Source organism: Magnolia sinica, chromosome 4 (genome assembly GCF_029962835.1).
Source record: "Magnolia sinica isolate HGM2019 chromosome 4, MsV1, whole genome shotgun sequence".
NCBI lineage: Eukaryota > Viridiplantae > Streptophyta > Magnoliopsida > Magnoliales > Magnoliaceae > Magnolia > Magnolia sinica.
This window is the reverse complement of record NC_080576.1, coordinates 111,803,297-111,825,691: the sequence shown is the minus strand read 5'-3', so window position 1 is coordinate 111,825,691 and position 22,395 is coordinate 111,803,297. Positions and strand designations below refer to the sequence as shown.

The window sequence follows — 22,395 nt, the reverse complement described above, 5'->3', positions numbered from 1 at the left end:
ATAATTTAGCTACTCTAAGTATGAAAAACATTACAAGCAGTAGAAATATTTTGAAAGACGAGTTTGAAATGTAACGTGAAACAAAGTTCTATCTCTCTCTCAACATTAATTAGTATAAATTAACTAAACTAGTTGGACGGTCCAACTAGTTGTGTGTGAGCATTTCTTATATATATATATATATATATAAACACCTTTATCTAAATTTAAATCCTGGGATGTGCATCAAATCCACCTTGTCCATCAGGTGCCCCACCACATGTTCACTCCCCATCCGAAAAATCATTTCAGTCCAAACTCAAGTGGGCCACACTATAGGCAACCATTCAAAGTAATGTGGTGTGTCCCACATGAGGTTTTGAAAGTCACAATTTTTGGGAATCCAAACATCCTGGCACAGCATATCAGATGAGTAGATTGTGGTGGACCCACACAATTTGGACCGTTTTAGTGGTGGGACTTCCCATCTTAATGCTTCCCGTTATGCCAGCTGGAAGGGCTCCGTGAGACCCACCGTGATGTAGGGGTTTTATCCACGCCGTTCATCCATTATTCCACATCATTTTAGAGTATGAGTCCAAAAAATGAGGCAGATCCAAGAGTCAAGTGGTCCATACAATGTGAATTGAATACCCACCATTAAAAACTTATTGGGGGCCAAATTTTCCCCCCTTAATCCAGGTTTTTGTGACCTTACGAACAGGGTGGATTGAAACGATTGAAAATAAACATCATGATTGCCCCTATAAAGGTTTCAACGGTGAGCATCATTATCATACTAAAAATGACTATTATCCTCTGTGCTTCTACATTTGGGACCCGTCAGCGAGAATCGCAAACAGGACTCCTGCGCATGAGATTTGAGGGTTTCCACACTGCCAACTAATCATAAGTATTTTAAATCTGGGGCTGAAAATCAAGATTATTCACTCATCACATGGGCAAAGGGCCGCGACCAGATAAATTCCAGCCCATCTTGAGCTGAACTCGACCTGGGATGCATCATGCACTGACTACGACCCAACTCATTCACTGGGAGGCAGGTCGATCAGCTGGGCCTCGTTCCACAGCTCACGGACTGGGCTGACCCAGGATTTATTTAGGGGCTGGACAGTACGGGGACGTTAGATTGCCAGGAAACGGTTTGTGGTAATGATTTACATGTGTAAATCATTTACAGCATGTCTTTTTGGCTGTACGCAGTAAATGATTTCCAGGTAAATAATTTTGTGTGTGGATAACCTGTAGATTGTTTTCAGTCCTGCAATTTCTGAGTTGCACCCTTGTATCTATCCCAGCTAGATGCATCTGGATAATATAATGAAAAGCCCTTCAAACATCTAAAAAGGATCAATGGAGAGACTAGGGTTTTAAGTTGTTATTAGCTTACAACAAGAGCATTTGCTAATGCCAGTGTGTATTTCTTCTACACATGGCATCTATGAAACTTCTACATGGTTGTGGAGTTGTGAATGGCCGGCCGCCCAAAAGCAAGCCTCTGTCCAAGTGAAGATTTAAGGCTTGGGGTTAGGTTAGGAGATTAGAGATCAAAATTTCTTAGTTTTTTCAATTGAAGTACTCCTAGTAGAGGAACATGAGATGCATACTTCTATTGCACGCCACTCCACCTAGCCCAATCTACAAACTGCATGCCCCCGTAGATATTGTTGGCAAAACGCACACCGACAGTGAAAGCCATTGCAACAGGTGGGACCTGCTTTGCCACGGGCGATGCTTCGACCAGGCGTTCCAGTCCGTTGATAATTTGGTATCGGGTGTTGGAAGAAACTGCAAGAAAGACACCTGAAAATTGCAAGGGTAACAAATTAGGAAAACGGGTAGTATCAAGACTTGTGTTCTAAACTGCATGGCTATCATATGCAAATGATAAAAGAGTTCAACAAGAACCACTAGCACAAGTAGCATCCAACCCAGGCAAACAGCAAAATATAGAAAAGGAAAAATTACATGAACATCATCCCAACAATATCCACAGTATCCAGTGTCCTGAGTGTGTCAAAGAAGAAGCCTATTGTCTGATGATCAGGGCTGTTGATCTGATGGGCCACATGTGGATGGAGACACCAAAAATATCCTATATTGGACAGCCCTAATCATTCTATTAGGCGCCTTGATAGGTGGTTTTACGAAGAAATACAACCAAGGTATTCCGTAATGGTATGGTGGCTGTAACAGCCACCATACCATTACTACCATTACGATACATGCTGTAACAGCCATTAAGGCCTTTTTTCTGTTTCTTTTTCTTTTTTTTAAGAAAACTTGTATCGACTCCATAACAAACCATTACAGCTCTCTTTTTTTTTTCCGTAATGGCCATTACAATTCCTTACAATTCCATAAGGCATAATAGTTGCCACGTTACTGTTACATAACACCCATGACAGCACACTACAACAGCAGTCCGCATTCGATGAAGGAGAGACCAAGGATTTGATGCTAGGATCTTCCAACCTAATACAACTGTTAGCATCCTCCACCCTTGATAGGCTTGTCAGATCAACAGTGTATTATTACACTAGTATTAGACAACCTACTCTCATCCACTCCATAGTGGAGTCGGAACGAGAACAGTTCACATCACGTTATTACCTCCCAGCTTTACATCACCAAGACTGCATCCTCATAATACAAATCCATGCATACAATAACTCGCCCTATGTACAGTAACCATATTGTAACAGATAGATATGCGAATGCCAATGCATAAACATACAGTAGGATTTCAATGCTCATAGAGGCAGAGAAACTGGAGACTGATGACTCCTATACCAGAAGCTCACAAGTTTCAGATTCAATACCCCCAAAACTACGGAGTACTAGAGATCAATGTCCTCGGTGCCATAAACTGGCTAACAATGGAGAATGCTCAGATCAAGAACTCATACTGTACACTCAAGTTTTCATTTGGTACAAGTTCAGCCCATTCACTCAGTGATCCAAACGGTTGTTATCATTGCCCACTTTGGATGGCCCATGCACCAAAATCTGCCAGATGGAAATACCCTAACCCCTCAATGTGTTGTTTACTCAAGAAAGACTTAACTCTTTTGGATGAGGTTGCTTATAATCTCCAAGTTTTATCAAAATTGAATATATGGAAGAACTGTAGTTTGCACCAAGTGTGAAGCAAAGCAGAAAAAGTTTCAAGTGCAAGATAGGGAAGAATCAATTTCAAAATAGCAAGTGAGAGCAGCACATAGGGGTAGAAGGTTTTGCAAGGGAAGAAGAGATGAGGAAAGAGAGAAAGAAACCATAGCACTTGAAACTTGGAGAGGCAGAGAAACACTGAAATCGATCACTCTCAACCACCCATTAGGCCCAGACAACAATTCTTGTGGCACCGTGCAAAAATGATAATGATTTGACAACTCTAACCATCAAATCAATAGCTCATGAAATGACCTTTCAAGATTTCAACTGAACCATCCATTTGGTGGGACCCATCATGGATTGCTTATAGATCCAAAGAATCTCACTTTGTTCAGACAATCCTAATCATCCCATCCATTACCCGGGAAATGCATGGAATAAAAAATGGCTAACTTTCTGATGTGTAGGATAATCTGTGTGATAGTTGGGATAATATTATATTTGCGACTTCCACATTTTGCCTCATGAAATGTGGGCTCACATAATACACAGTCTGGATAAATTGAGCAGACTTTCCAGGAGTCGTCATGCAATTGGAGCAAAAAGAACATGCAAACATATGAGCATCAGCGCTGAAACTAAACTTACTACAAGAGGACTTCTATAAACCATAAATTACAAAGTATCAATCAAGCAAAGAGTGGATTTGTAATCAATTGAGCAAATCAAATGGATTAAAAGAGAGAGAGAGAGAGAGAGAGAGAGAGAGAGAGAGAGAACCAGAATAAAATCTGCCCCAAACAGCTAGTTGCAAAAATACTTGCAAATAACTTATAATGAATGGGCACAATGCTAGAAACTACTGGGAAAAGCTTAGTGGGAGAGATTTGGGACCCACGGTGCCAGCTGAGCTGGTAAAACCAGAGGAGGAAGAAGAAGCTATCTGGCACCATTGAGACCGGCTGCCTTGGAAGACAATTTCCTTAGGGGTTTGTCCCCAAATGAAGCCATACATAGAGGTGTACGCGAGCCGAGCTAGCTCGGTTAGCTCGCTCGACTCAACTCGAAAAAGCTCGATTCGACTCAGTTCAAAGCTGAGTTCGAGCCGAGTCGAGCTGATTTTTTGAGCTCGAAAATGAGTTTGAGCTGGCCCCAGCTCGACTCAACTCGGATCGAACCCAGCTCGAATCGAACTCGGATCGAACCAGTTCGGTGACTTGGTTACTTTGATATTGATGTTGCTCACCAAGTGTTTGATGAAATGGCTCAAAGAAGTGTGGCTGTTGGCAAGGAAGGTATGTATATGAAACCAACACCCTTTTTTTCTTAATTTTTATGTTGCTTAGAAGGTGTTTGATAAAATACCTGTAAAACTATTACTGTTGTCTCAAATATGGTGAGATATTGAAGGTGCAGTCCAGGTGTTTGTGAAAATGCTGCAATGGCGAACTCGGCTCAATCTTGGCTCGAACTCGGCTCTAACTGGCCCGAGCTGCTGACCGAACCAAGCCGACCCGGCCAGTCAGGCTCGAGGACTGAGCCAAGCTGAGTTCGAGCTGAGGTCAGCTAGTGGCCGAGCCGAGTCAAGCTGAAGCTCGACTCGGTTCGACTCGATATACACCCCTAGCCATAAATGACGAGTTTAATGAAAACAAAAATCATGAATTTTTTTATTTTTATTTATTTATTTATTATTTTTGAGATAGAGAGAGAGTGAGTGAGAGAGAGAGAGAGAATCATGAACATTTGAGTCATACATACCCCAAAGAGCTGCACTTTTCACAAGAGGTGGCACTGGTATGTCTTCCTCTGATTTTTTAATACTCCTGATCAAATAAAAGAAGATTAAGATTATTTTCTGATAAGTAAGCATTGCAACAAAAGCCACCGCATAGAGAAGATACGACGGAAAAGATGACTATAAGCTTCCAAAAAGCGATACAATAAGAAAGGTTCCATTCCAATAACACAGTAGATAGTATGCAATATAGAGGTTTTCTTGATTTCTATCAAGAACAAAATTTATCCACCCAAAATTAGCAACTCCACATAGAAGTTGTCCACAGTTCGAAAACTTGGACTTGGACTCGGCTGGTCAACTGTTCCAGAAAACATAAGTGTTCTTACATTGCTGTTTAATGCAAAATTTCTGCGAGTTTACAAGCATTTTGATAGACTGTAAATGTTCTTGTTTTATTGTCATTAAGAACTGAGTACCATAATTTCGGTGATCAAATAACACTGTATAGTCAATAATAACCAATTGAATATCCAATATGAGCCTAATCTGCTGTTCAGATAGCAGGTTGGAAAGACTACATCCATCAGATCTCAGCATTGTTTTACAAGCCGTGCTGCAATCTTGTCAGAAAAACCAGAGATGACTTCTCAGTTATCCTTTAGACCATGTCGATGGATCTAGAGAGCCAGCCAACAATCAAAGAGAGAGAGAGCAAGAAGAAACTGACTGAATATAACGTGTCTTATAAATAGAGAGCCAGCCAGCAATCAAAGAGAGAAAGAAGAAACTGACTGAATCTAACGTGTCCTATAAATATAACAGTCCAATACTGTAAAAGAAAATGATTTCTCAGACACAAACCACCTATGCAGCAGAGGCCACTCCTACGCTTTATCAATATTATTAATATTATTATTATTATTAATTTTTCTCGATTTTTGCTTTTCTTTTTCTCTTTCAAAAACGAAGCTCATTGATGGGAGAAAGATGACACAGAGGTGTCAGCAGAACCAGAAATAACAAAACCCTAATTAATGTGAGAGATGAATGGCAGAGCAATATCTTCACAGAGGGTAACCTGTTAGTCAATGCCATTCATTTACTGTACCTACTGATGGCATATGGTTTAAAATACACATGGATCGATCGGTACTAGCCACCTGATTTTATTTTTTTTATGACGACTACTAGCCACCTGATTGGTGGCCTTCAAAGCAAGGTTTGCAACAAGAAGCATCTACTGGTCAACATCCAGCTGGGGAAGGTGATGTATAGGGTTGTCTAGATGTAATTTTGAAACAAAGGCCATTCATGATAGCTCCTACTATTTTTATGGTACCGATAGATAAATCATCCCACCACCTGTTCTGTGGGTGGGCAGATAGCTTCACAGTATGCCAGTTCCACTGGCTATTCCACATTATCTCTGCATGTTAGTGACTGCCTTGAGAGATCAGACAGCAGGGCTGTAGGAAGCAGAACGCAGTAGAGACATCTCTCAGCAGTGTACATCTCTCAACTAGCACAGCATAGATATGCACCAACATAATCCATTCATATGATGAGCTCTACCAGGGTCCATGGATGGAGTATGTATCAAAAAGTCGTTCATATCCATTTGATTTGTGGCCATTACAGGCATGGTGACAAATCTTGTTCTCAGCAATACAAGCCATCCATTTGGTGAGCCTACACATCTACCATGGATGGTGTATGTATCAAAAGGTCATTCATTCCATTACAGGCATTGTGACAAATCTCGTTCTCAGCAATTTCTCAGCCTGGATATTTCGCGGGACATTTCAAATTTTAAGGTGTTTCTCAATATATTATCAGGAAAATATCGCTGAAAATAAAAATATTTACTGCAAAATAAATTTAAGATTAAATATCCATTTATATAACAAATTCCTTAAAGCTTGTAACTTTTTTTTTTTTTTTGGTGATAATACCATGATATTTTAAAATCTGCCGATTTTTATAAAAAAAAATCTCGCAACCCATATTATCATTTAGCGAATTCTTCACACGATTGTTGCAAGATTTTCAAAAATCTCGGGATACTTGTACACTGATCACAGGACAGTAGAAAATGACAATAGTCAGAAGGAAAATTTTCGCAGGGTAAGATGGAATAAAGACGATGGATAGTATTGTCCAAGGGCCTGTTTGGGTGCCTTAAAGATGAGTTCATCTGGTTTTCCGTAATCATAATTATGTAGTATAATTTAGACATCATATTTCTTTTTTACAAGGATTAAGAATAATCTTGATAACAATCATATTCTCTAATATACAATTACCATCATCTAAAATGAGATGAAATCATTTTTAAGTGGCAACCAAACATGCCCTAAGAGGTTTGATTTAATGTATAAGCCAACTTATTAGTGCCCAGTACATGGATGGAACAGATTGGTAATTAACATGCCACATATACTCTTTCTGCATTTGCAGTGCACATTGTGCAGTTCCCTATCTCTGGGTGGCCTGGGAATTGCCTGGGGTTCCATTAGCTCATAGTAAGCAACATAAATGAAATTAGCAGTAAAAGAATCTACTACAGACAATAGCACAGAAACAAGTATTATGAAGCTAGTATAGGATTAAAGATAGGAATATACCGTTTAGCAGTCATGATCAAATTTGCAATTCCTTGGCCTACAATCCCACAAGCAAACCCAACTGATGCGTACAAAACTCCCTGGATCCGGAATGTAAATCAACTATTATGCATTAAAAAATGCCCAGTTCTCCAAGAAAACAAAATCAAGAATAAAGAACTGTGGGGGAAAAAACAAATGGTGAGAGGATGCTAGAAACTGGAAATGAACATTTCCACTCACAGAGATATAGTTTGAAACAAGAAACAGTCATTCAAAAGTGACAAGGAGAATACAGTACCTTATAGAAGTATGTCCCAATTCGTTGTTGAATAGAAAATTTGCAACCTGGCCTTTCAGCTTCAAACACACTGCATGAGAAAGAAATTTTTGAGACGTAAAGAGGATTACAGATGTAATTTCAGGTAGTAGGACAAAATCAAGGAAAATACACAAACAGCACTAGAATGGCAGCTTTTATACAAAGCTTAGAAATAGTCTTCCTGTGTGATCCGGCAAAGGAGAGTATCAGCCAGGAAAACAATGCCAATGAAATTATTCAACAACCAACCATGAATTGCAATGGAATAATTCTATATCAAACATGCAAATCTAGTAGATATCATCATTGCCGTCACCGTCATCATCTAAGCCTTATCCCGATTAATTGGGGTCAGCTGCATGAATCATATTCTGCCAAGGCCCGGCCTTTGGTTAGACCATAGGTCATCAAATCTTTTCTTACTACCTCCATCCACATCCTTTTAGGTCTTCCCCTTACCCTTTTAGAGCCTTCAACTTGTACCAACTCCTAACCGGAGCGGTTCTTGGTCTCCGTTTGCACATGACCAAACCATCAAAGTCTACTTTCCCTCGTCTTATAACCTATTGATGCTACTCCTAAGTTCCTTCAAATGCCTTCATTTTTAATTCTATCCTTCCTATCCTTGCCACTCATCCATCTCAACATCCTCATTTCAGCTATATTCATCCTATGAACGTGTTGTTCTTTAACTGGCCAACATTTCATTTCAACATAAAGCAGGGCTGGTCTTCTAGCTATCCCACCAATGATATAATGGGAACCAACCATCGTGGATGAGCTCCATTCTAGCAACTGTCAGCAGCATAATAAGCTAAAAGATAGGCTAGCTTAAAATATTTTGAGAATAAGAGAATGGATTTTTATATATTTGAGGTAACTCCCTGTTGGATTTTAATTAGAGATTGCGCAGAATTTGAATTTAATGGTTTTTCAAAAACCCAATTTAATTAGTTAATCCTAGAATCTCCCATCTTGATAGTCTCAAGTTCCCAAACATCTAAACCTATGATGAACAATTTAGATCATACCTTAGTGCGATGTAGAATTTCCCAATTGATACTGCTCCTCCAACCTCAGAGGTCTCACCAGATCTATAAACTGGATGGAGGGAGAATGAGATCCCGTGTCACTGCCTTTGGGTAGGGCTTAGATGACGCTTACACATCCACAAGGAGGACCCCACATGCGTGCATGGAAGGAGAAGAAAGAAGATGAAGAGAAAACGGGAGAAGATCTCTCTCTCTCTCTCTCTCTCTCTCTCTCTCTCTCTCTAGGTGACGTCTAAAGGGGGGAAGGCGTCCAGGGCTCTCTATAGTGCTTTCCTCTCTGGGATAAGATTTATTATATAAGAAAGGCGCTAGTATTTCTAGGGTAAACCAAATATGTTACTCCGCCACCCTACTGATTCCCACATCCCATAATCCCTCAAGGGTACACCAAATATGGTACTCTACCATCCTATAGATTCCCACAATCGCTACATGCAAAAGGGGACCTATAACCTCTTATTCATGCGTGTGCTTATGATTTAATCATTCCACTATCATGGCCATCTACTAGAGATCTATATCCTATGCTGATCAAATAGTGGACTACCAAATATGGGCCATCATATCATCATCAAGTACGATAAAAAGGGTTCTAACGGTTAAAACAAAACTTCAACGGTTGAAACACTTCGTAAAGCCATTAAAAACTTTCAACTGTTGGGTCCAATGGAAAAATTACTTGATGAGTCCTTGATTTATTAGATCTTGACATATACATGTCCCTAGGTAAACCCAATGGATTCCATATTAGCTCGTGCAAGAATCAACAAATCCTTATGGATGTACCTAACCACAACCACTTTTAATGGCCACTGTAAAGAGAGCCAAAGCCATACAATCATGATCGTGACCCTTACATGTCCTTAAGTCTATAGGTTGATAAACTTCTCACGCATCAAGTCTTATCAAAGTCTGGGCCAATTAGCCCCCGACTAGTGACTTGATCTTAATCCACCAATGTAATGGCCCAAAGTTGCAGGAAGATCTTGTATCCATGACACACTCATACTCACATGTGGAGCAGGGTGAAGCCATACCAAAACAATTCATCTCATCATGTGATGACCATAGGTTCATCCTAAGACCTATGATGTTCATGGTACAATAAGGTGCTAAGATTCATGAACCACAACTCTCCCTTGGTCGATGACCTTTGTGTTCAATCTCGAGTTTCAATTGACATCTTGATGAATCACTCCTCAACCAATATTAGTGTTTAAGTTGACACCACATATTAACTAAGGCATATCATTTTGTCCACCAAGGACACTAGGTCATCATGATCTACGGCTAAGACCATCACCGTCACATCCACATGCCTAGTGGATTAGGCTCACATTGGTTTTCCAAGGCATAACTCCAACATTCCCTTCTTAGTTCTTACATAGGAATATGTCATGTGCATGTGCATAATTTCATCCCACGTTCATGAATGAAGAAAAATATGTAACAGATTAACCAAGTAAGCATAAGATCAACAAGACATAACACCCAGATAGTGTCTCTTTGCACCAATGGTTGCATAACCTGAAGTAAATGAGCTAGGGTCGACTATTGCCCACCATTAAAGAAATGGTAAAACTAGCTATGCTCGGTGTCTTTATCAACTGAAACTACTGAGATCAAGATTATGCCAAAAAAAAAAAAAAACCAAGGTCTAGAAGTTGAAAATGTTGATTTGATATCTTCTTTAGGATTTAAACAAAAGGATCCTTTTTTACACGAACAACTAACCTGCTAGGTAGAGCTCCATAAGCACGCTGCATGCTTCCCAATAACCCTTTCGATGCAGATGGTTGTCCAATGCGAGCATACGGTGCTAACAACCCGACTAAAGCAACATTAACCACCACCCCAACCAAAAGATCTGCAACATACAACTCAAACTCTGCCCAGAAATCCTTGCCCCTCTTTTGAATCTCCGCAAATGTTGCACAACATGAATCGATAACTATCTGCATCATGTCAAAACAATAATGACAACATCAACAAATCCCAATATTTTATTCAAGGGAAATATAAACAAAGTTCAACAAACCTCTATTCCAACTTTAAAAAGGAAAGACGGGTCAACGAGCATTCGGTTACGAAGCAAAGAGCAGGATTTGATGGCGACTCCTAGAGGCCAAACAGAGTCCTGCAATTGGCAAAAAGGAAGCCCAAATAAAAGAAAGAAAGAAAGAAATAACTATGTACATGTGCCCTTAGGCCCTTTTTTTTCTTTTTCCTTGGGCATTACCTGCAAATCCAAATATCTAAGAAGAAGAACTTTGCGAATGCCAATGGTCTTCGCAGCCTCTAACATATCTGAAGGTAGACTAACTCCTCGAACTTCTGTCTCTCTTATAACCTCCTCAAACTTCAATATCGGTCCAAACTCCTCTTCCTCTATGTCATCTTCTTCATGGTTGCCACTGCCATCACCTCCTCCAGGAGGAAATTTCCCATTACTGCCATCGCCACCTAAAGAATTCCCACCCCCACCTCCCTCATCAAGTTCCAGATGAGTGCTCATCTCGGAAACCCTAGAATCCTTCGCTACAGAAACATCAACTCCATCTTGCAAAATTTTGACTGTCGACGAACCAGCAGACTCTGAATCAACCTCCCGCGGAATCAACATGCTTCTGATCCCATTTATACATTTCTTTCGACTTCCCTGGCATCCAGATGAAACCATTTCGATAACAAAAGTTCTGCATCCAATTCTAGCACTCCTTGAGAATCCAAATGCCCTAATATCTAAGACTAGATTTTCTCTCGAATGCTTTGCAGTCCAATAAACGCAATTATGCAACCCAATGCTTGAAGAACAGAAGGCCATGCTTTTCCCTTCTCAAACCTCCTTAACCAAAAAACTCTTTGAGAAGTCGACAAATGAATAGACTCACTATCTCCAGTGTCAGCAGCAAATAAATACTGAAAAAAAAAGAAAAAAACAATTTTACAGGAGAATTAACCAGAGCAGTTGCATTTGAGCAGTCAAGCAACAATGTAAAACTCTAAGCAGAGAAGACAACTCCGGTATGATCAATGGTTGGCGATCCAAGCTTTCAGAAGAAGATAGAAGCTTCTAGAAGCTGGGAAAGCCCGTATTTTGAAGTTCTACTCTTAAACCTAACAGAAACCAAACAAGGAAAAGAAAAACTAGATTTCGCTGGAGATAGCCTTAGTTTTTCTCCAGCACAGAAAACGAAAATCTGCTAGTAAAAAGAGAAACAGCTCTTCAGAAGCAGATACCAAGGGAAAACAATAAATATCTCAATCCATGCTTCTAGCATAAAATCAATACACAATCTCCTTAAAAACAGAGAAAACGGCTCCAGGGAAGCAGAAACATCAAGACAAAACCCTAGAACTACCGATCTAACCATACAGAAGAAATCAAACACTGCCAGAAGCTATCGAGCTGCATATAAACAGGGAAAACAGCCCCGGAGAAGAAAAAACCTGAAGAAAACCTTACGATTCGCGATCCGAGCTTCAGATGACGAATCAAACACTGCCAGGAGTCGTCAATCAGCTCATAAGCAGAGAAACGAGCACTGAAAAAAAAAAAAACATAAAGAAAACCCTACGATTCCCGATCAGAGCCTTCAAATGACTAATCAAACAATGACAGAAGCCGTCAACCAGCTCATAAACAGCGAAAAAAAAAAAGTAAAAACCTCAAGAAAACACTAAGATTCGGGATCCGAGCCTTCAGATGACGAATCAAACACTGCTAGGAGCCGTCAACCAGCTCATAAAGAGAGAAAACAGCTCTGGAGAAGTAAAAACCTCAAGAAAATCATAAGATTCAAGATCTGAGCTTTCAACAGAAATCAAACCTTGCTATAGGCTGCAAATCTGCCCAAAAAGGCAAGAATCCAGCTCTAAAGAATCTAAAACCTCAGGAAAACCATGAGGTTTCTAAATCTGAGCTTTATGGTATAAAAAATCTGTTTTCGAAGTGCCAGGAGAAAACGAAACCCTTTGATTTCGGTTTGTGATCGTTTCAGTTCGTAAGAGCTCTGCTTTATGAGCAGAGGAAGGAAGCGAGGAAAGGGAGGTTATTTGATACGCTGCCGGAGTGTGACACTTGATAATCAGGCACTCAAAACTTGTACACGTGGCATACGTTAACTTAAAGAGAGATGCTCCAATGCTCCCAAGCACCATGAGTTATAGTGCTCCTACTTGTATTACTTGTAATGGGACACTTAGTCCAATTGATCCAGACTGTTCATTAAGTCCAGTGCACATTTCATGGGCTACCATGCAAGCAGGACATGGATTTGAGAAATATTAGCATTTGACGAAAATATCGACGGTCAAGATCATTTAGACAAAAATGGGTTTAATATATAAGTACATAGCCTAGAATGAGATTGGTTTAACCCTTCAATTCTGGCCCTGAGTGAATTAGGACCGTTAGATGTTTTTCATTTTTAACCGTCAAAATAACGTCCACCTATCCGAAAGTCAGATGATGATATATTCTTAATATTTAGTTCATGATACAACTCAATAGGAAACCCATGATCTGGACGGTTTAATTTAATCTACTTGCATTCATCGGATGCAGTTTCCGAGTAATGTCGACCTGCCTGTTTATCATCCACCAACATCCGCCACAGTACCAAATCTTTTTTTTCCTCCTTTTTTTCGTTTTTTAGTCTCCTCGTTGGGAATAGCTACTGTACCTTGCTTTTCCGGAGGAACGTGGGATTTGAGATTTTTCGGAGATTTGACTAAGATACCTGAACGCGGAGAAAGGAAGATGGTGGTGTAATTTGATACTCTGGCAGAGTATCATGGTTGATATGCAGGCGCTCAGAATTTGTATATGTTAAATTAAAACAAACCGTCCAAATTGTGTTAACCATTGCAGATAGCTAATACCTTGAATCTAAGATTGGTGGAATGATCCTATCCACTGATTAATTGGCATTTTCTTGATGAATTTTATGGCTGATCATTTTCCATTTTAACCGTGCATTAAGTGTCCATCAATCGACCATTTAGGAAATTTAATCAGTGTAATTTTTGGGTTACAAACCATCTAAATTGGTAAACACTAACTGTATGGCTTTATTGAATTAGTTATGCTATGTGTACAGTTTATCAGTGCCTGCGTATCAACAATCACCGCCTGCCAGAGTATCGAAGTTTACCCGGAGAAGAAGGCGTACAAACAGCGGGGATTCATCGCGTTCAGGAGTCGTGGATCGTTGCGGGCTGTGTGGTACACCTGGCTGTACGGATCGTGAATCCGGGCTGTTCCTTGGTGGGCCCTTTTTTGGATGGCCAGATTTATACCGGGAGCTGATCCATTGCCTCTAGAGGCTTGGCATTTTTGGTCCCTGCTTGTTGTACGAAACGGGTGGCACGTGCATGATGATCCCTACCAGGCGCGTGCAGGCTCTCCTATCGACTGACCAGTGACCACTGATGAAAATTTGCACTGGTCTGACTATCCTGGCCATCTAACAAAAATGGATCATTTTTCACTGGCGCCATTGCTGACTCTCATCTTTGACCGTCCATTTTTATGACGCCCATCCGTTTTGGACTATCAGCCTTTCACTATTTGACGTACCAAATGAACAGTTCTGATCTAATTCACGTACGCCATGTGTGCAGCAGTGACACTGGAGCACCGTAACCACGATGTCTCCAGAAGCATATTGTGGAGACTTTTTTTCCTATTTAATCTGACCGTTGTTGGTCTTTGGTGGGACCCGTCATTTGAACGCCGAAGTGACGGATGGGACTGCCTGCCACTGATGTAGTTTTATCCCAGGCCATCAAATGGACGGTCCAGAATCATCAAGGTGCACGAACCATGTTCACGGTCGGCTCCGAATAAGCGAAGACGGGCTGCGGAACCGATTCTTTGATTCTTTGCTTTCTGATAATGAGAATTCCATTCCGAATGCGTTTCCTCTACAGGTACTTTCAGAGTAATAATACATGGATTGCGCGTGGGGCCCACTGAGGCGTGTGTATGGCATCCAACCTATAATTCAGAGTTGGACCATCATGAAAGTTGGTCGCTCTAGAAAAACAGGCTGATTCTACCGTTCGAAAACCTCACGTGGGGCCCACCGTTTGTGCGTATCACATCCAACCACTGTATTACTTAATCCTATCATAAATGTTGGACGCCCGAGAAATTAGATCAATCTAACTATCACACCGGCCACCAGGCGAATATAAACGTTTTTGAATGGCTATCCATCGTTTCCATCGTATGGCCCACCTATCAATTGCATATGCCTGATTTTTAGAGTATCTAATTCTCATGGCAGAGGTTACATACTGAACGTGTTGGATGGCATATAAACGACACAAAACGCCCCATCCAAGATAACAATATACAACCATCCAAAACCCTCCAAATTCATGTGGGCCCACGTGATAGTTGGATCAATCTGATGTTTAGAGCCTGAAACTTCTACGGCAAGGATCAAGTAATGCAATGGTTGGATGCCATACGCACAACCCGCTGGGCCCACCCGCACCCGTTGTAGTTATAAGCTTATTTTACACGGACTTGCCAAGGAACAGGCCGGTCTGAAAATTCTAAAATGGCGTGTTTGTTTGGTAACAACCAACACGTGAATGAGACCTCGTGCAACGTAGCAGCCAACGAGGAACGTATGCCTGAGGAATGCTGCTTGCTCTCGCTCACGTGCACTCTCGGAGTTCACATCCCTCGTAGAATGGGTAAAGAGTAACATTTACGTGAGATCGGAGCCAACACTTCAAAAGCAATGACCACCGATGCACCTGATGAGTGGATCGGATCTTGCAGACCTACTCACCATTTCCACTTGTGACGCAGGTACTTTTGAAAGTGAAGCACCGAGTGCACTCGCAAGCTGTCTGGCAGGAAATATCTGACTATTGTTGTAGCCGGGATTGACAGCAGCCGGGGTTGATTCCTGCAGCGCTAGGCTACGTGGGACCATCGTGATGAGGAGTGGATTAGGTGTTACCCACACCCTGTGGGAACTACCTTGAGGAATTTTTTGTATATCCACGCCGTCCATCCGTTTTTATAGCTCATTTTAGTATGTTATCCCAAAACCCAAGTAGATCCAATTCTCAGGTGGAGCACACCACTGGAAATAATGGTAAATGACCATTAAAAAATTTATGTGGGCCAAAAAAGTTTTGGATCAAGCTGATATTTCCATTTTCCCTTCATCCAGGTCTTCTTGACCTTATCAACAGGTCGGATGGAAAATAAACATTACAGTAGTTCCTCATGGAGTTTTTAATGGTGGGTGTTAAATCACCACTGTTTCCTGTTGTGTGGTCCTTCCGAGTTTTGGATGGGCTTAATTGTTTGGACCACACTCTAAAATAAGATGAAAAAACAGATGTACGGTATGGATACACAGCACATCCTCAAGGTGGGCCCAATGGTAGGAGGAACGCCCATTAAGGTGTGACCCAGGTAACACCTAATCCGGGTGGCCCCACCTAGTCTGTTATAGTCACTCGGTCATCAATTTCGCCCTTAACAAATCCAAAACTCAAGTGGACCACGCCTCAGGAAACAGCAACCGTTAAAAACTTCTGAACGGGGCGGAGAGTTTTGGATCGAGATGATATTTGTGTTTTTCATTCATCCATGTTAGAGTTACCTTATAAATGATCGGATGTAAACATCAGGGTGGGCCCTAGTTAGGTCTCAACGGCTGTTAACCTTTGGATCTACCTTATGTTTGGGCTCACGGCCTAAAATGAGCTGGGCAAATGGATGAACGAAGGGGATTAACACATACATAACAGCCGGGCCCACAAATCTTATGGCTACAGGCAATGGTTGTAAAGTTGGAGCCCTTGGAAGTAGAGCCTAGGGACACCGATCTCCTATAACTGGTTTGATGGATCCTGGCACTGTGGGGCCTACCATGATGTGTGGACGTCCACTCCATATCTCGTTTGTACCGGATAAGGGGAGCTCAGAAATTATTCTGATCGAACATGAAGTGGGCCACAACACATGGAATGGTGGGGATGGGATCCCCGCCCTTGACACCTTCCTGGCCTACCGCGATATTTATATTCCACCCTTCATTCAAAAGGTGAATCCCATCAGGATGAAGAATCAAGTATCAACCCAATGTAAAACTTAGGTCGACCACAGTACGATTAAAATAGTAGGCATCCCCTCCTCACTTTTCCCTTGTGGTGTGGCCCACTTGAGTTTTGGATTTTTTTTTATTTTTTTTTATTTTTTTTTTGAGTTCAAGTACTAACATGAGAATGATAGATGGAATGGATGCCTCATACACATTACTGTGTGGGTCCCACACATTCTTTTATTATAAAAATTTTGATTCCCATGTGCTTTGCGAATATTCTTTTACAAGTTGGTCCATGGCTCGGTACTGTTGCATATCAGGATGGATGTATTAAAAAAATAAATAAATAAAAATCATTGTTAACGTGACAATACTCATCCTTCCATGAGTAGCCAACAAACAGATGTCTAAGAAAAGAATTGCACCAATGAATCCATGCCGTCACTTTTGTGCGGCCTGTAAACAGACGGCTAAGAGAAGAAATGCGCAACGAGTCCATATTTTAAAATCAAGGGACTAAATGCTTAGAAATGAAGGCTTGGATCTTCCCGTTTGTGAGACTTTTGTGGCATGGACACACAATGGATGGGCTGATGTTTTAACCACATTTCATTACGCTCTATATACAATAAGAAAGGTTTGAATAGGTGGGGATTCACTCTTAACCATTGTCTTTGATGTGGATCACCAAATTCATGGATTGGCCTAATTTTTATACACATGGCTCACCATGGAAGGTATCTGATTAATGGGATGGATGTTCGTCACACATCATGAGTGGCACACAGGGCTTGACCTCAACCTCATAGCACCTTTTCCGTTTTTGATTTTTCAATTACTCATGTGATTCATAGGAAATAGATAATAATTATTTCTCTTTGTATTTCCTACTGACTTCACCTTGAATAGCCCCCTCTTTTACAGCACAGTTAGGACTAAAATTGAGTAGCCCAGCATGATGTATATGACTTATCCACACCGTCGCTTCCTTGGGTAGATCATTTTAGGGCATCATCTTAAAAATGAGTCAAATCCAAAGCTCAAGTGGACTACACCACAAGAAACGGTAGAAATTAAGTCTCTACCATTGAAAGCTTCTTGGAGGCTCTAGGAGTTTTGGATCAAGCTAATTTATTTATTTTTCCCTTTATCCATGACTGTGTGACCTTATGAACAGTTTGGATGACAAATGAACATCAATGCGAGTCTAGGGAGAAAACAACTTTTAACAGTCGACATTTTTTAGAATGACTGTTTCCTGAGGTGTTGTCCCCTTGATCTTTCGATCTGCCTCATTTTTAGACGTATGCCCTAAAATGTGCTGTTTAAATGGTGCCCTAAAATGTACTGTTTAAATGAATGGAGCGGCATGGATAATTCAAGTACATTATGATGGGCCCACAAATTTAGTTCAATACTAACAAGGTTTTTCTGGATAGATTTTGAGCAAAATTCCTCACGGATTTCCATCTCCTTCAAACAGGTGGAGGAAGTCATTATATTCTATTTACCATGGTAAATTAAAAATCAAACAACCCATTATAAAAATAGCCATAACTTTTATTAAATGGTACAAATTGTACATTCTCAAGCTTATTTGAAAGCTAACTTGATAAAATCTATAAAACTTAGCATATGACTAAAAATGAGCAGAGGGTTGGGAAGTGTAAATGCTTTGAAATATGAAACCCAACATTTTTTTTTTTTTTTTGTTAGCTTGTTAGTGCACACCCCATTGTTAGTACATCGTACTATTAGCCTTACCCCACTTGGGAATCGATACTAAGACCTCAATATTGAAACGAGGTTATCTTCACTCAGTCTACCACATGAGCAATGAATCTGTGCGTGAAACCTGACATTTTGTTGTCTACAATTCTGGTAGAAAGGGAGGAACGCATAGGTACAAGCCAACACCAAATAAGAATGCAAATGGATGGTCATGAGAATTGTAATTGGATGGTCATGAGAATCAGATCTAGCAGCTCTGTTTTTCAACCAACAGGAATCTATGACATCAGGTCTGATCACCAAATAACATTTGTAGCAATCGAATGAGATGATGTGCACAAGCATTGATGCGAGTGGAGATGATTGTCTAAGCTTGCACCAGCAAGAGCAAGGGGAAGAAAAATCATGGTTGAAAATATAAGAGGAATGACGCAGATTGTCTAGGCCTGCTGTAGCAATATCAAGGGGAAGAAAAATCAAAGTTGAAAATATAAGAGGAATGATTTGGTAACTGCCAGATCTCAAATTGTTGAAGAGCAACAGTACTGGATTGCAAATAATCAGAGGCTCTAATACCAATCTCATTTGACGAAGAGACTTGTTATGTACCAATGAGTGTACATACATGGGGTTTTTACAGTACAATCTAAATTCAGTCACTACTGTAGCAATTCACAACTACAACAATTCACATATAGGGGTAATTTGGGAGCGTGTGGTATCTGATGATAATTGGTTTGAATTAGCAATTTCAGTGTGTTTGTGAGAGTGTATTTGGTGTGAAATGGATCCAATCCAGGTTGGAATCACCTATTACAGCAGTAATGATTACCATTACTACAGTAGTCAAAAGTAAAATAGGATAGTGTACTTTGCAATACTATCATATCTCCACTTCCAACATATAAACTACTTTCACTAGTTAGATACACTTGATTGTAATTTTATCAACATGTGTTATTTCCATGCCATCCATCCATTTTGCAATATGGTTTCAGGGCATCTTCAAAATGAGGAAGATCCAAGTTCAAGTGAACTATACAACAAAAGCCCTCGTTTCAAAACTGAGGTCTTGGTATCAATCCCTATCGGGGTGGCTAACAGTGAAGTGTGAACTGACGGTGGGTGTACTAACAAGCTAACAAGAAAAAAAAAAAAACTATACAACAAAAGCATTAGGGATAATAACACTGCCCACCAAGATGTTTATTTGCCATTCAACTTGTTTTCCTCTTCATCCAGGTCTATGAATGTGACCTTATGAACGGATTGAATGGAAAATAAACGTTATCGTGGGCCCTACGAATGTTTTAACGGTGAGAATTATTCTCCCACTTATATTTTTGTTGTGGTCCCCTTGAGATTTGGACATGAATAGTATGGATGTAATAAATACATCATTGTGGGCCCATATAACTTTGATCTTCACATGACACGTACACACCAGCTAGGTGCGTGGTGTGTGGTACACCAGCCAATCGGCTTCCACATGGAACACGGATTGCATCCTACCCCTGGTCGTCTCCAGCTCGAAAGAGGCAGGGGCACTGACTGCCCACTGTGATGTATGGGTCCATCCACACAATTTATCCATTTTTCCTAGTCATTTCAAGAATTAAGCTAAAAATTGAGGCATATCCATGACACGAGTGGACCACATAATGGGGATTAAATTCCTACCATTCAAAACTTTTTGGGGTTCGCATAAGTTTTGGATTGAGCTGATAATGTGTTTTCCTTTCATCCAGATATACAAAACTTTATGAATCAGTTGGATGGTAAATATAAATCACAGTGGGCCCTAGGAAAGTTTAAATGGTAAGTATGATTATCATCACTGCTTCCTATGGTGTGGTCCACTTGAGCCTTGTATCTGTTTAACTTTTGATCTTATTTCATAAAATGTAATGGAAAAATGGGTGGTAAGGAAAGTCAATTATCATTTTCTTATGGTATGGTCCACTTGGTAATTGGATTTGCTTCATGCTTTGGGATAATGCCAAATTTTGATTTGAAAAAACTAATGGATAGCCTAGATATGTAATACATACATCAAGGTATCCCCCACAGTAACCCCACGTTAAGGCATGCTCCACTTTGTATGAGGAAGTCGTGGTAGTGGAAGGGTAAGACGGTTTAAGACAGTCTCTAATGCAGACGGTCCCTGTCTCAGATGATTGCCTCTAAGACAACTAAGTACCATATCTAATGTAGTTGATCTCAATCTCATATGACTGCCTCTTAGACAGCTAAGGATTGTCTCTAATGCAGACGGTATCTAACTGTCTCAGATGACTGTATCTACGTAGTTATGGACGGATTCTAACCGTCTTAAATGATCAGTGGACGTTCAATGTGTTAGACGATTTTGCTTCATATTAAACATGGTTAAGAGCCGTCTGAAATTTTAAAGACGGTTCATAGTTGTCTTTAAACTAAAAAATTTTGCAGATGGTCCACAACTGTCTCAAAATTCATGGGGGTGAACAAAAACATTAACTCATCCAACACTTCAGTGCACTCAAGAAGTTTTTAATGGCAAGTGTTCAATCTCCATTACTAGCTATGGTGTAGTCCATTTCTACTTTGAATCCGGTTCATTTTTTTTTCTTCTCATTCCACAAAATGATCACGCAAAATGGATGGATAGTGTAGATATATCACATACATCATAGCAGGGCATATCACATACATCATAGTGGGGCTTGCAAACTATGCCACATCAACACTCTTCTGTTAATGCATGTCATTCCGAAGGAGGATTGTTGTGATTTGACAGTTGGCAATATCCAATTAAAAGTAAGAAATAATGATGTGAGTTTTACACTACATTAAGAAATAATGATGTGAATTTTACACCATATGATTGTGGTAGTCCATGATCCAAATAAGCCCCAATGCTCTTGGTTAATTTTGAAAACACACCAGGACCATGTGATTCCAATTCCCATATATTCCAATGCATTTCAAATACATGCTTTCAACAACCCAATAATGTGATCTTAGAGCTAATGGTACAATTAGCATGCCACTGTCACCTTTTCAACGGTGGTCAACTGTTTGTAGTACTCTCTCTCATTGTGCTCATGACAACAAAATGGGCCGCGTGATCATCACATTACTTGAGCTGATCAGCATAGACACACTCTCTCTCCATATGCGTGTGAGAGAGATGCTCCACTGCTGTTAGACCAATATAAGTTATAGTTCTCCTAAGTTGCATCGGGATACCTAGTCGACCGTTCATTAGGCCCAGCACACATTCTACCACATAAACATCAGGCCTGAGAAATATTAACCATTTGATCAAATGCCCCCAATATGGATGGTCAAGATTATTTACACACAATAGGTCCATCACCAACATTTTGATACATTTATTGGTTAGGGCCATTAAGCTTATGGTTCCAAAGTATCATTTTTGTTAGCCAATCATAAAGATCACATCCATGGCTTGGAAAAAGGACCACTATTGAAAATAAGGACTATTGAAACGTGTTATCGACTTAATAGATGGTCCAGATCAATGGATTGGGTTGTTGAAGTGAACCAATACAATTAGGAGCTCTGAGAGCACCTGAGCATATCTCATAAATACATGTATGTCTTCTTGCTGGATTGTTGAGCTGGTTTGTACTAGCCACAGTTTCTCGATGAATAGGAGTTGCTCCATTCAGCTCATCGAATCAGATGAATCAAAGTGCTAATCAGCTGGGTCGAACTACTTTCAGTTTGAGGTACTGTACTTGAT

General features: G+C 40.3%; 1 protein-coding gene across 9 annotated transcripts; it reads right to left on the bottom strand.

Annotated features, from left to right (window-relative positions):
* Nucleotides 1–1,313: 1,313 nt before the first annotated feature.
* LOC131243840 (protein RETICULATA, chloroplastic-like) lies at nucleotides 1,314–12,905 on the bottom strand. Of its 9 annotated transcripts, XM_058243447.1 has the most exons (10): nucleotides 12,663–12,892; nucleotides 12,283–12,377; nucleotides 11,072–11,751; nucleotides 10,871–10,969; nucleotides 10,567–10,787; nucleotides 7,760–7,829; nucleotides 7,480–7,559; nucleotides 4,876–4,940; nucleotides 1,608–1,803; nucleotides 1,314–1,498 (listed from the first exon to the last, which is right to left on the bottom strand). In XM_058243447.1, exons 3-9 carry the CDS (start codon nucleotides 11,654–11,656, stop codon nucleotides 1,610–1,612), a joined length of 1,314 nt encoding a protein of 437 aa, XP_058099430.1. In that variant the 5' UTR covers nucleotides 11,657–11,751; nucleotides 12,283–12,377; nucleotides 12,663–12,892; the 3' UTR covers nucleotides 1,314–1,498; nucleotides 1,608–1,609. The 9 variants fall into 9 exon arrangements, with proteins under 9 accessions (XP_058099430.1, XP_058099422.1, XP_058099424.1 ...); XM_058243439.1 differs by having other exon boundaries at nucleotides 1,314–1,803; nucleotides 12,663–12,891; XM_058243441.1 differs by having other exon boundaries at nucleotides 1,314–1,803; nucleotides 12,294–12,377; nucleotides 12,663–12,891.
* Nucleotides 12,906–22,395: the final 9,490 nt, after the last annotated feature.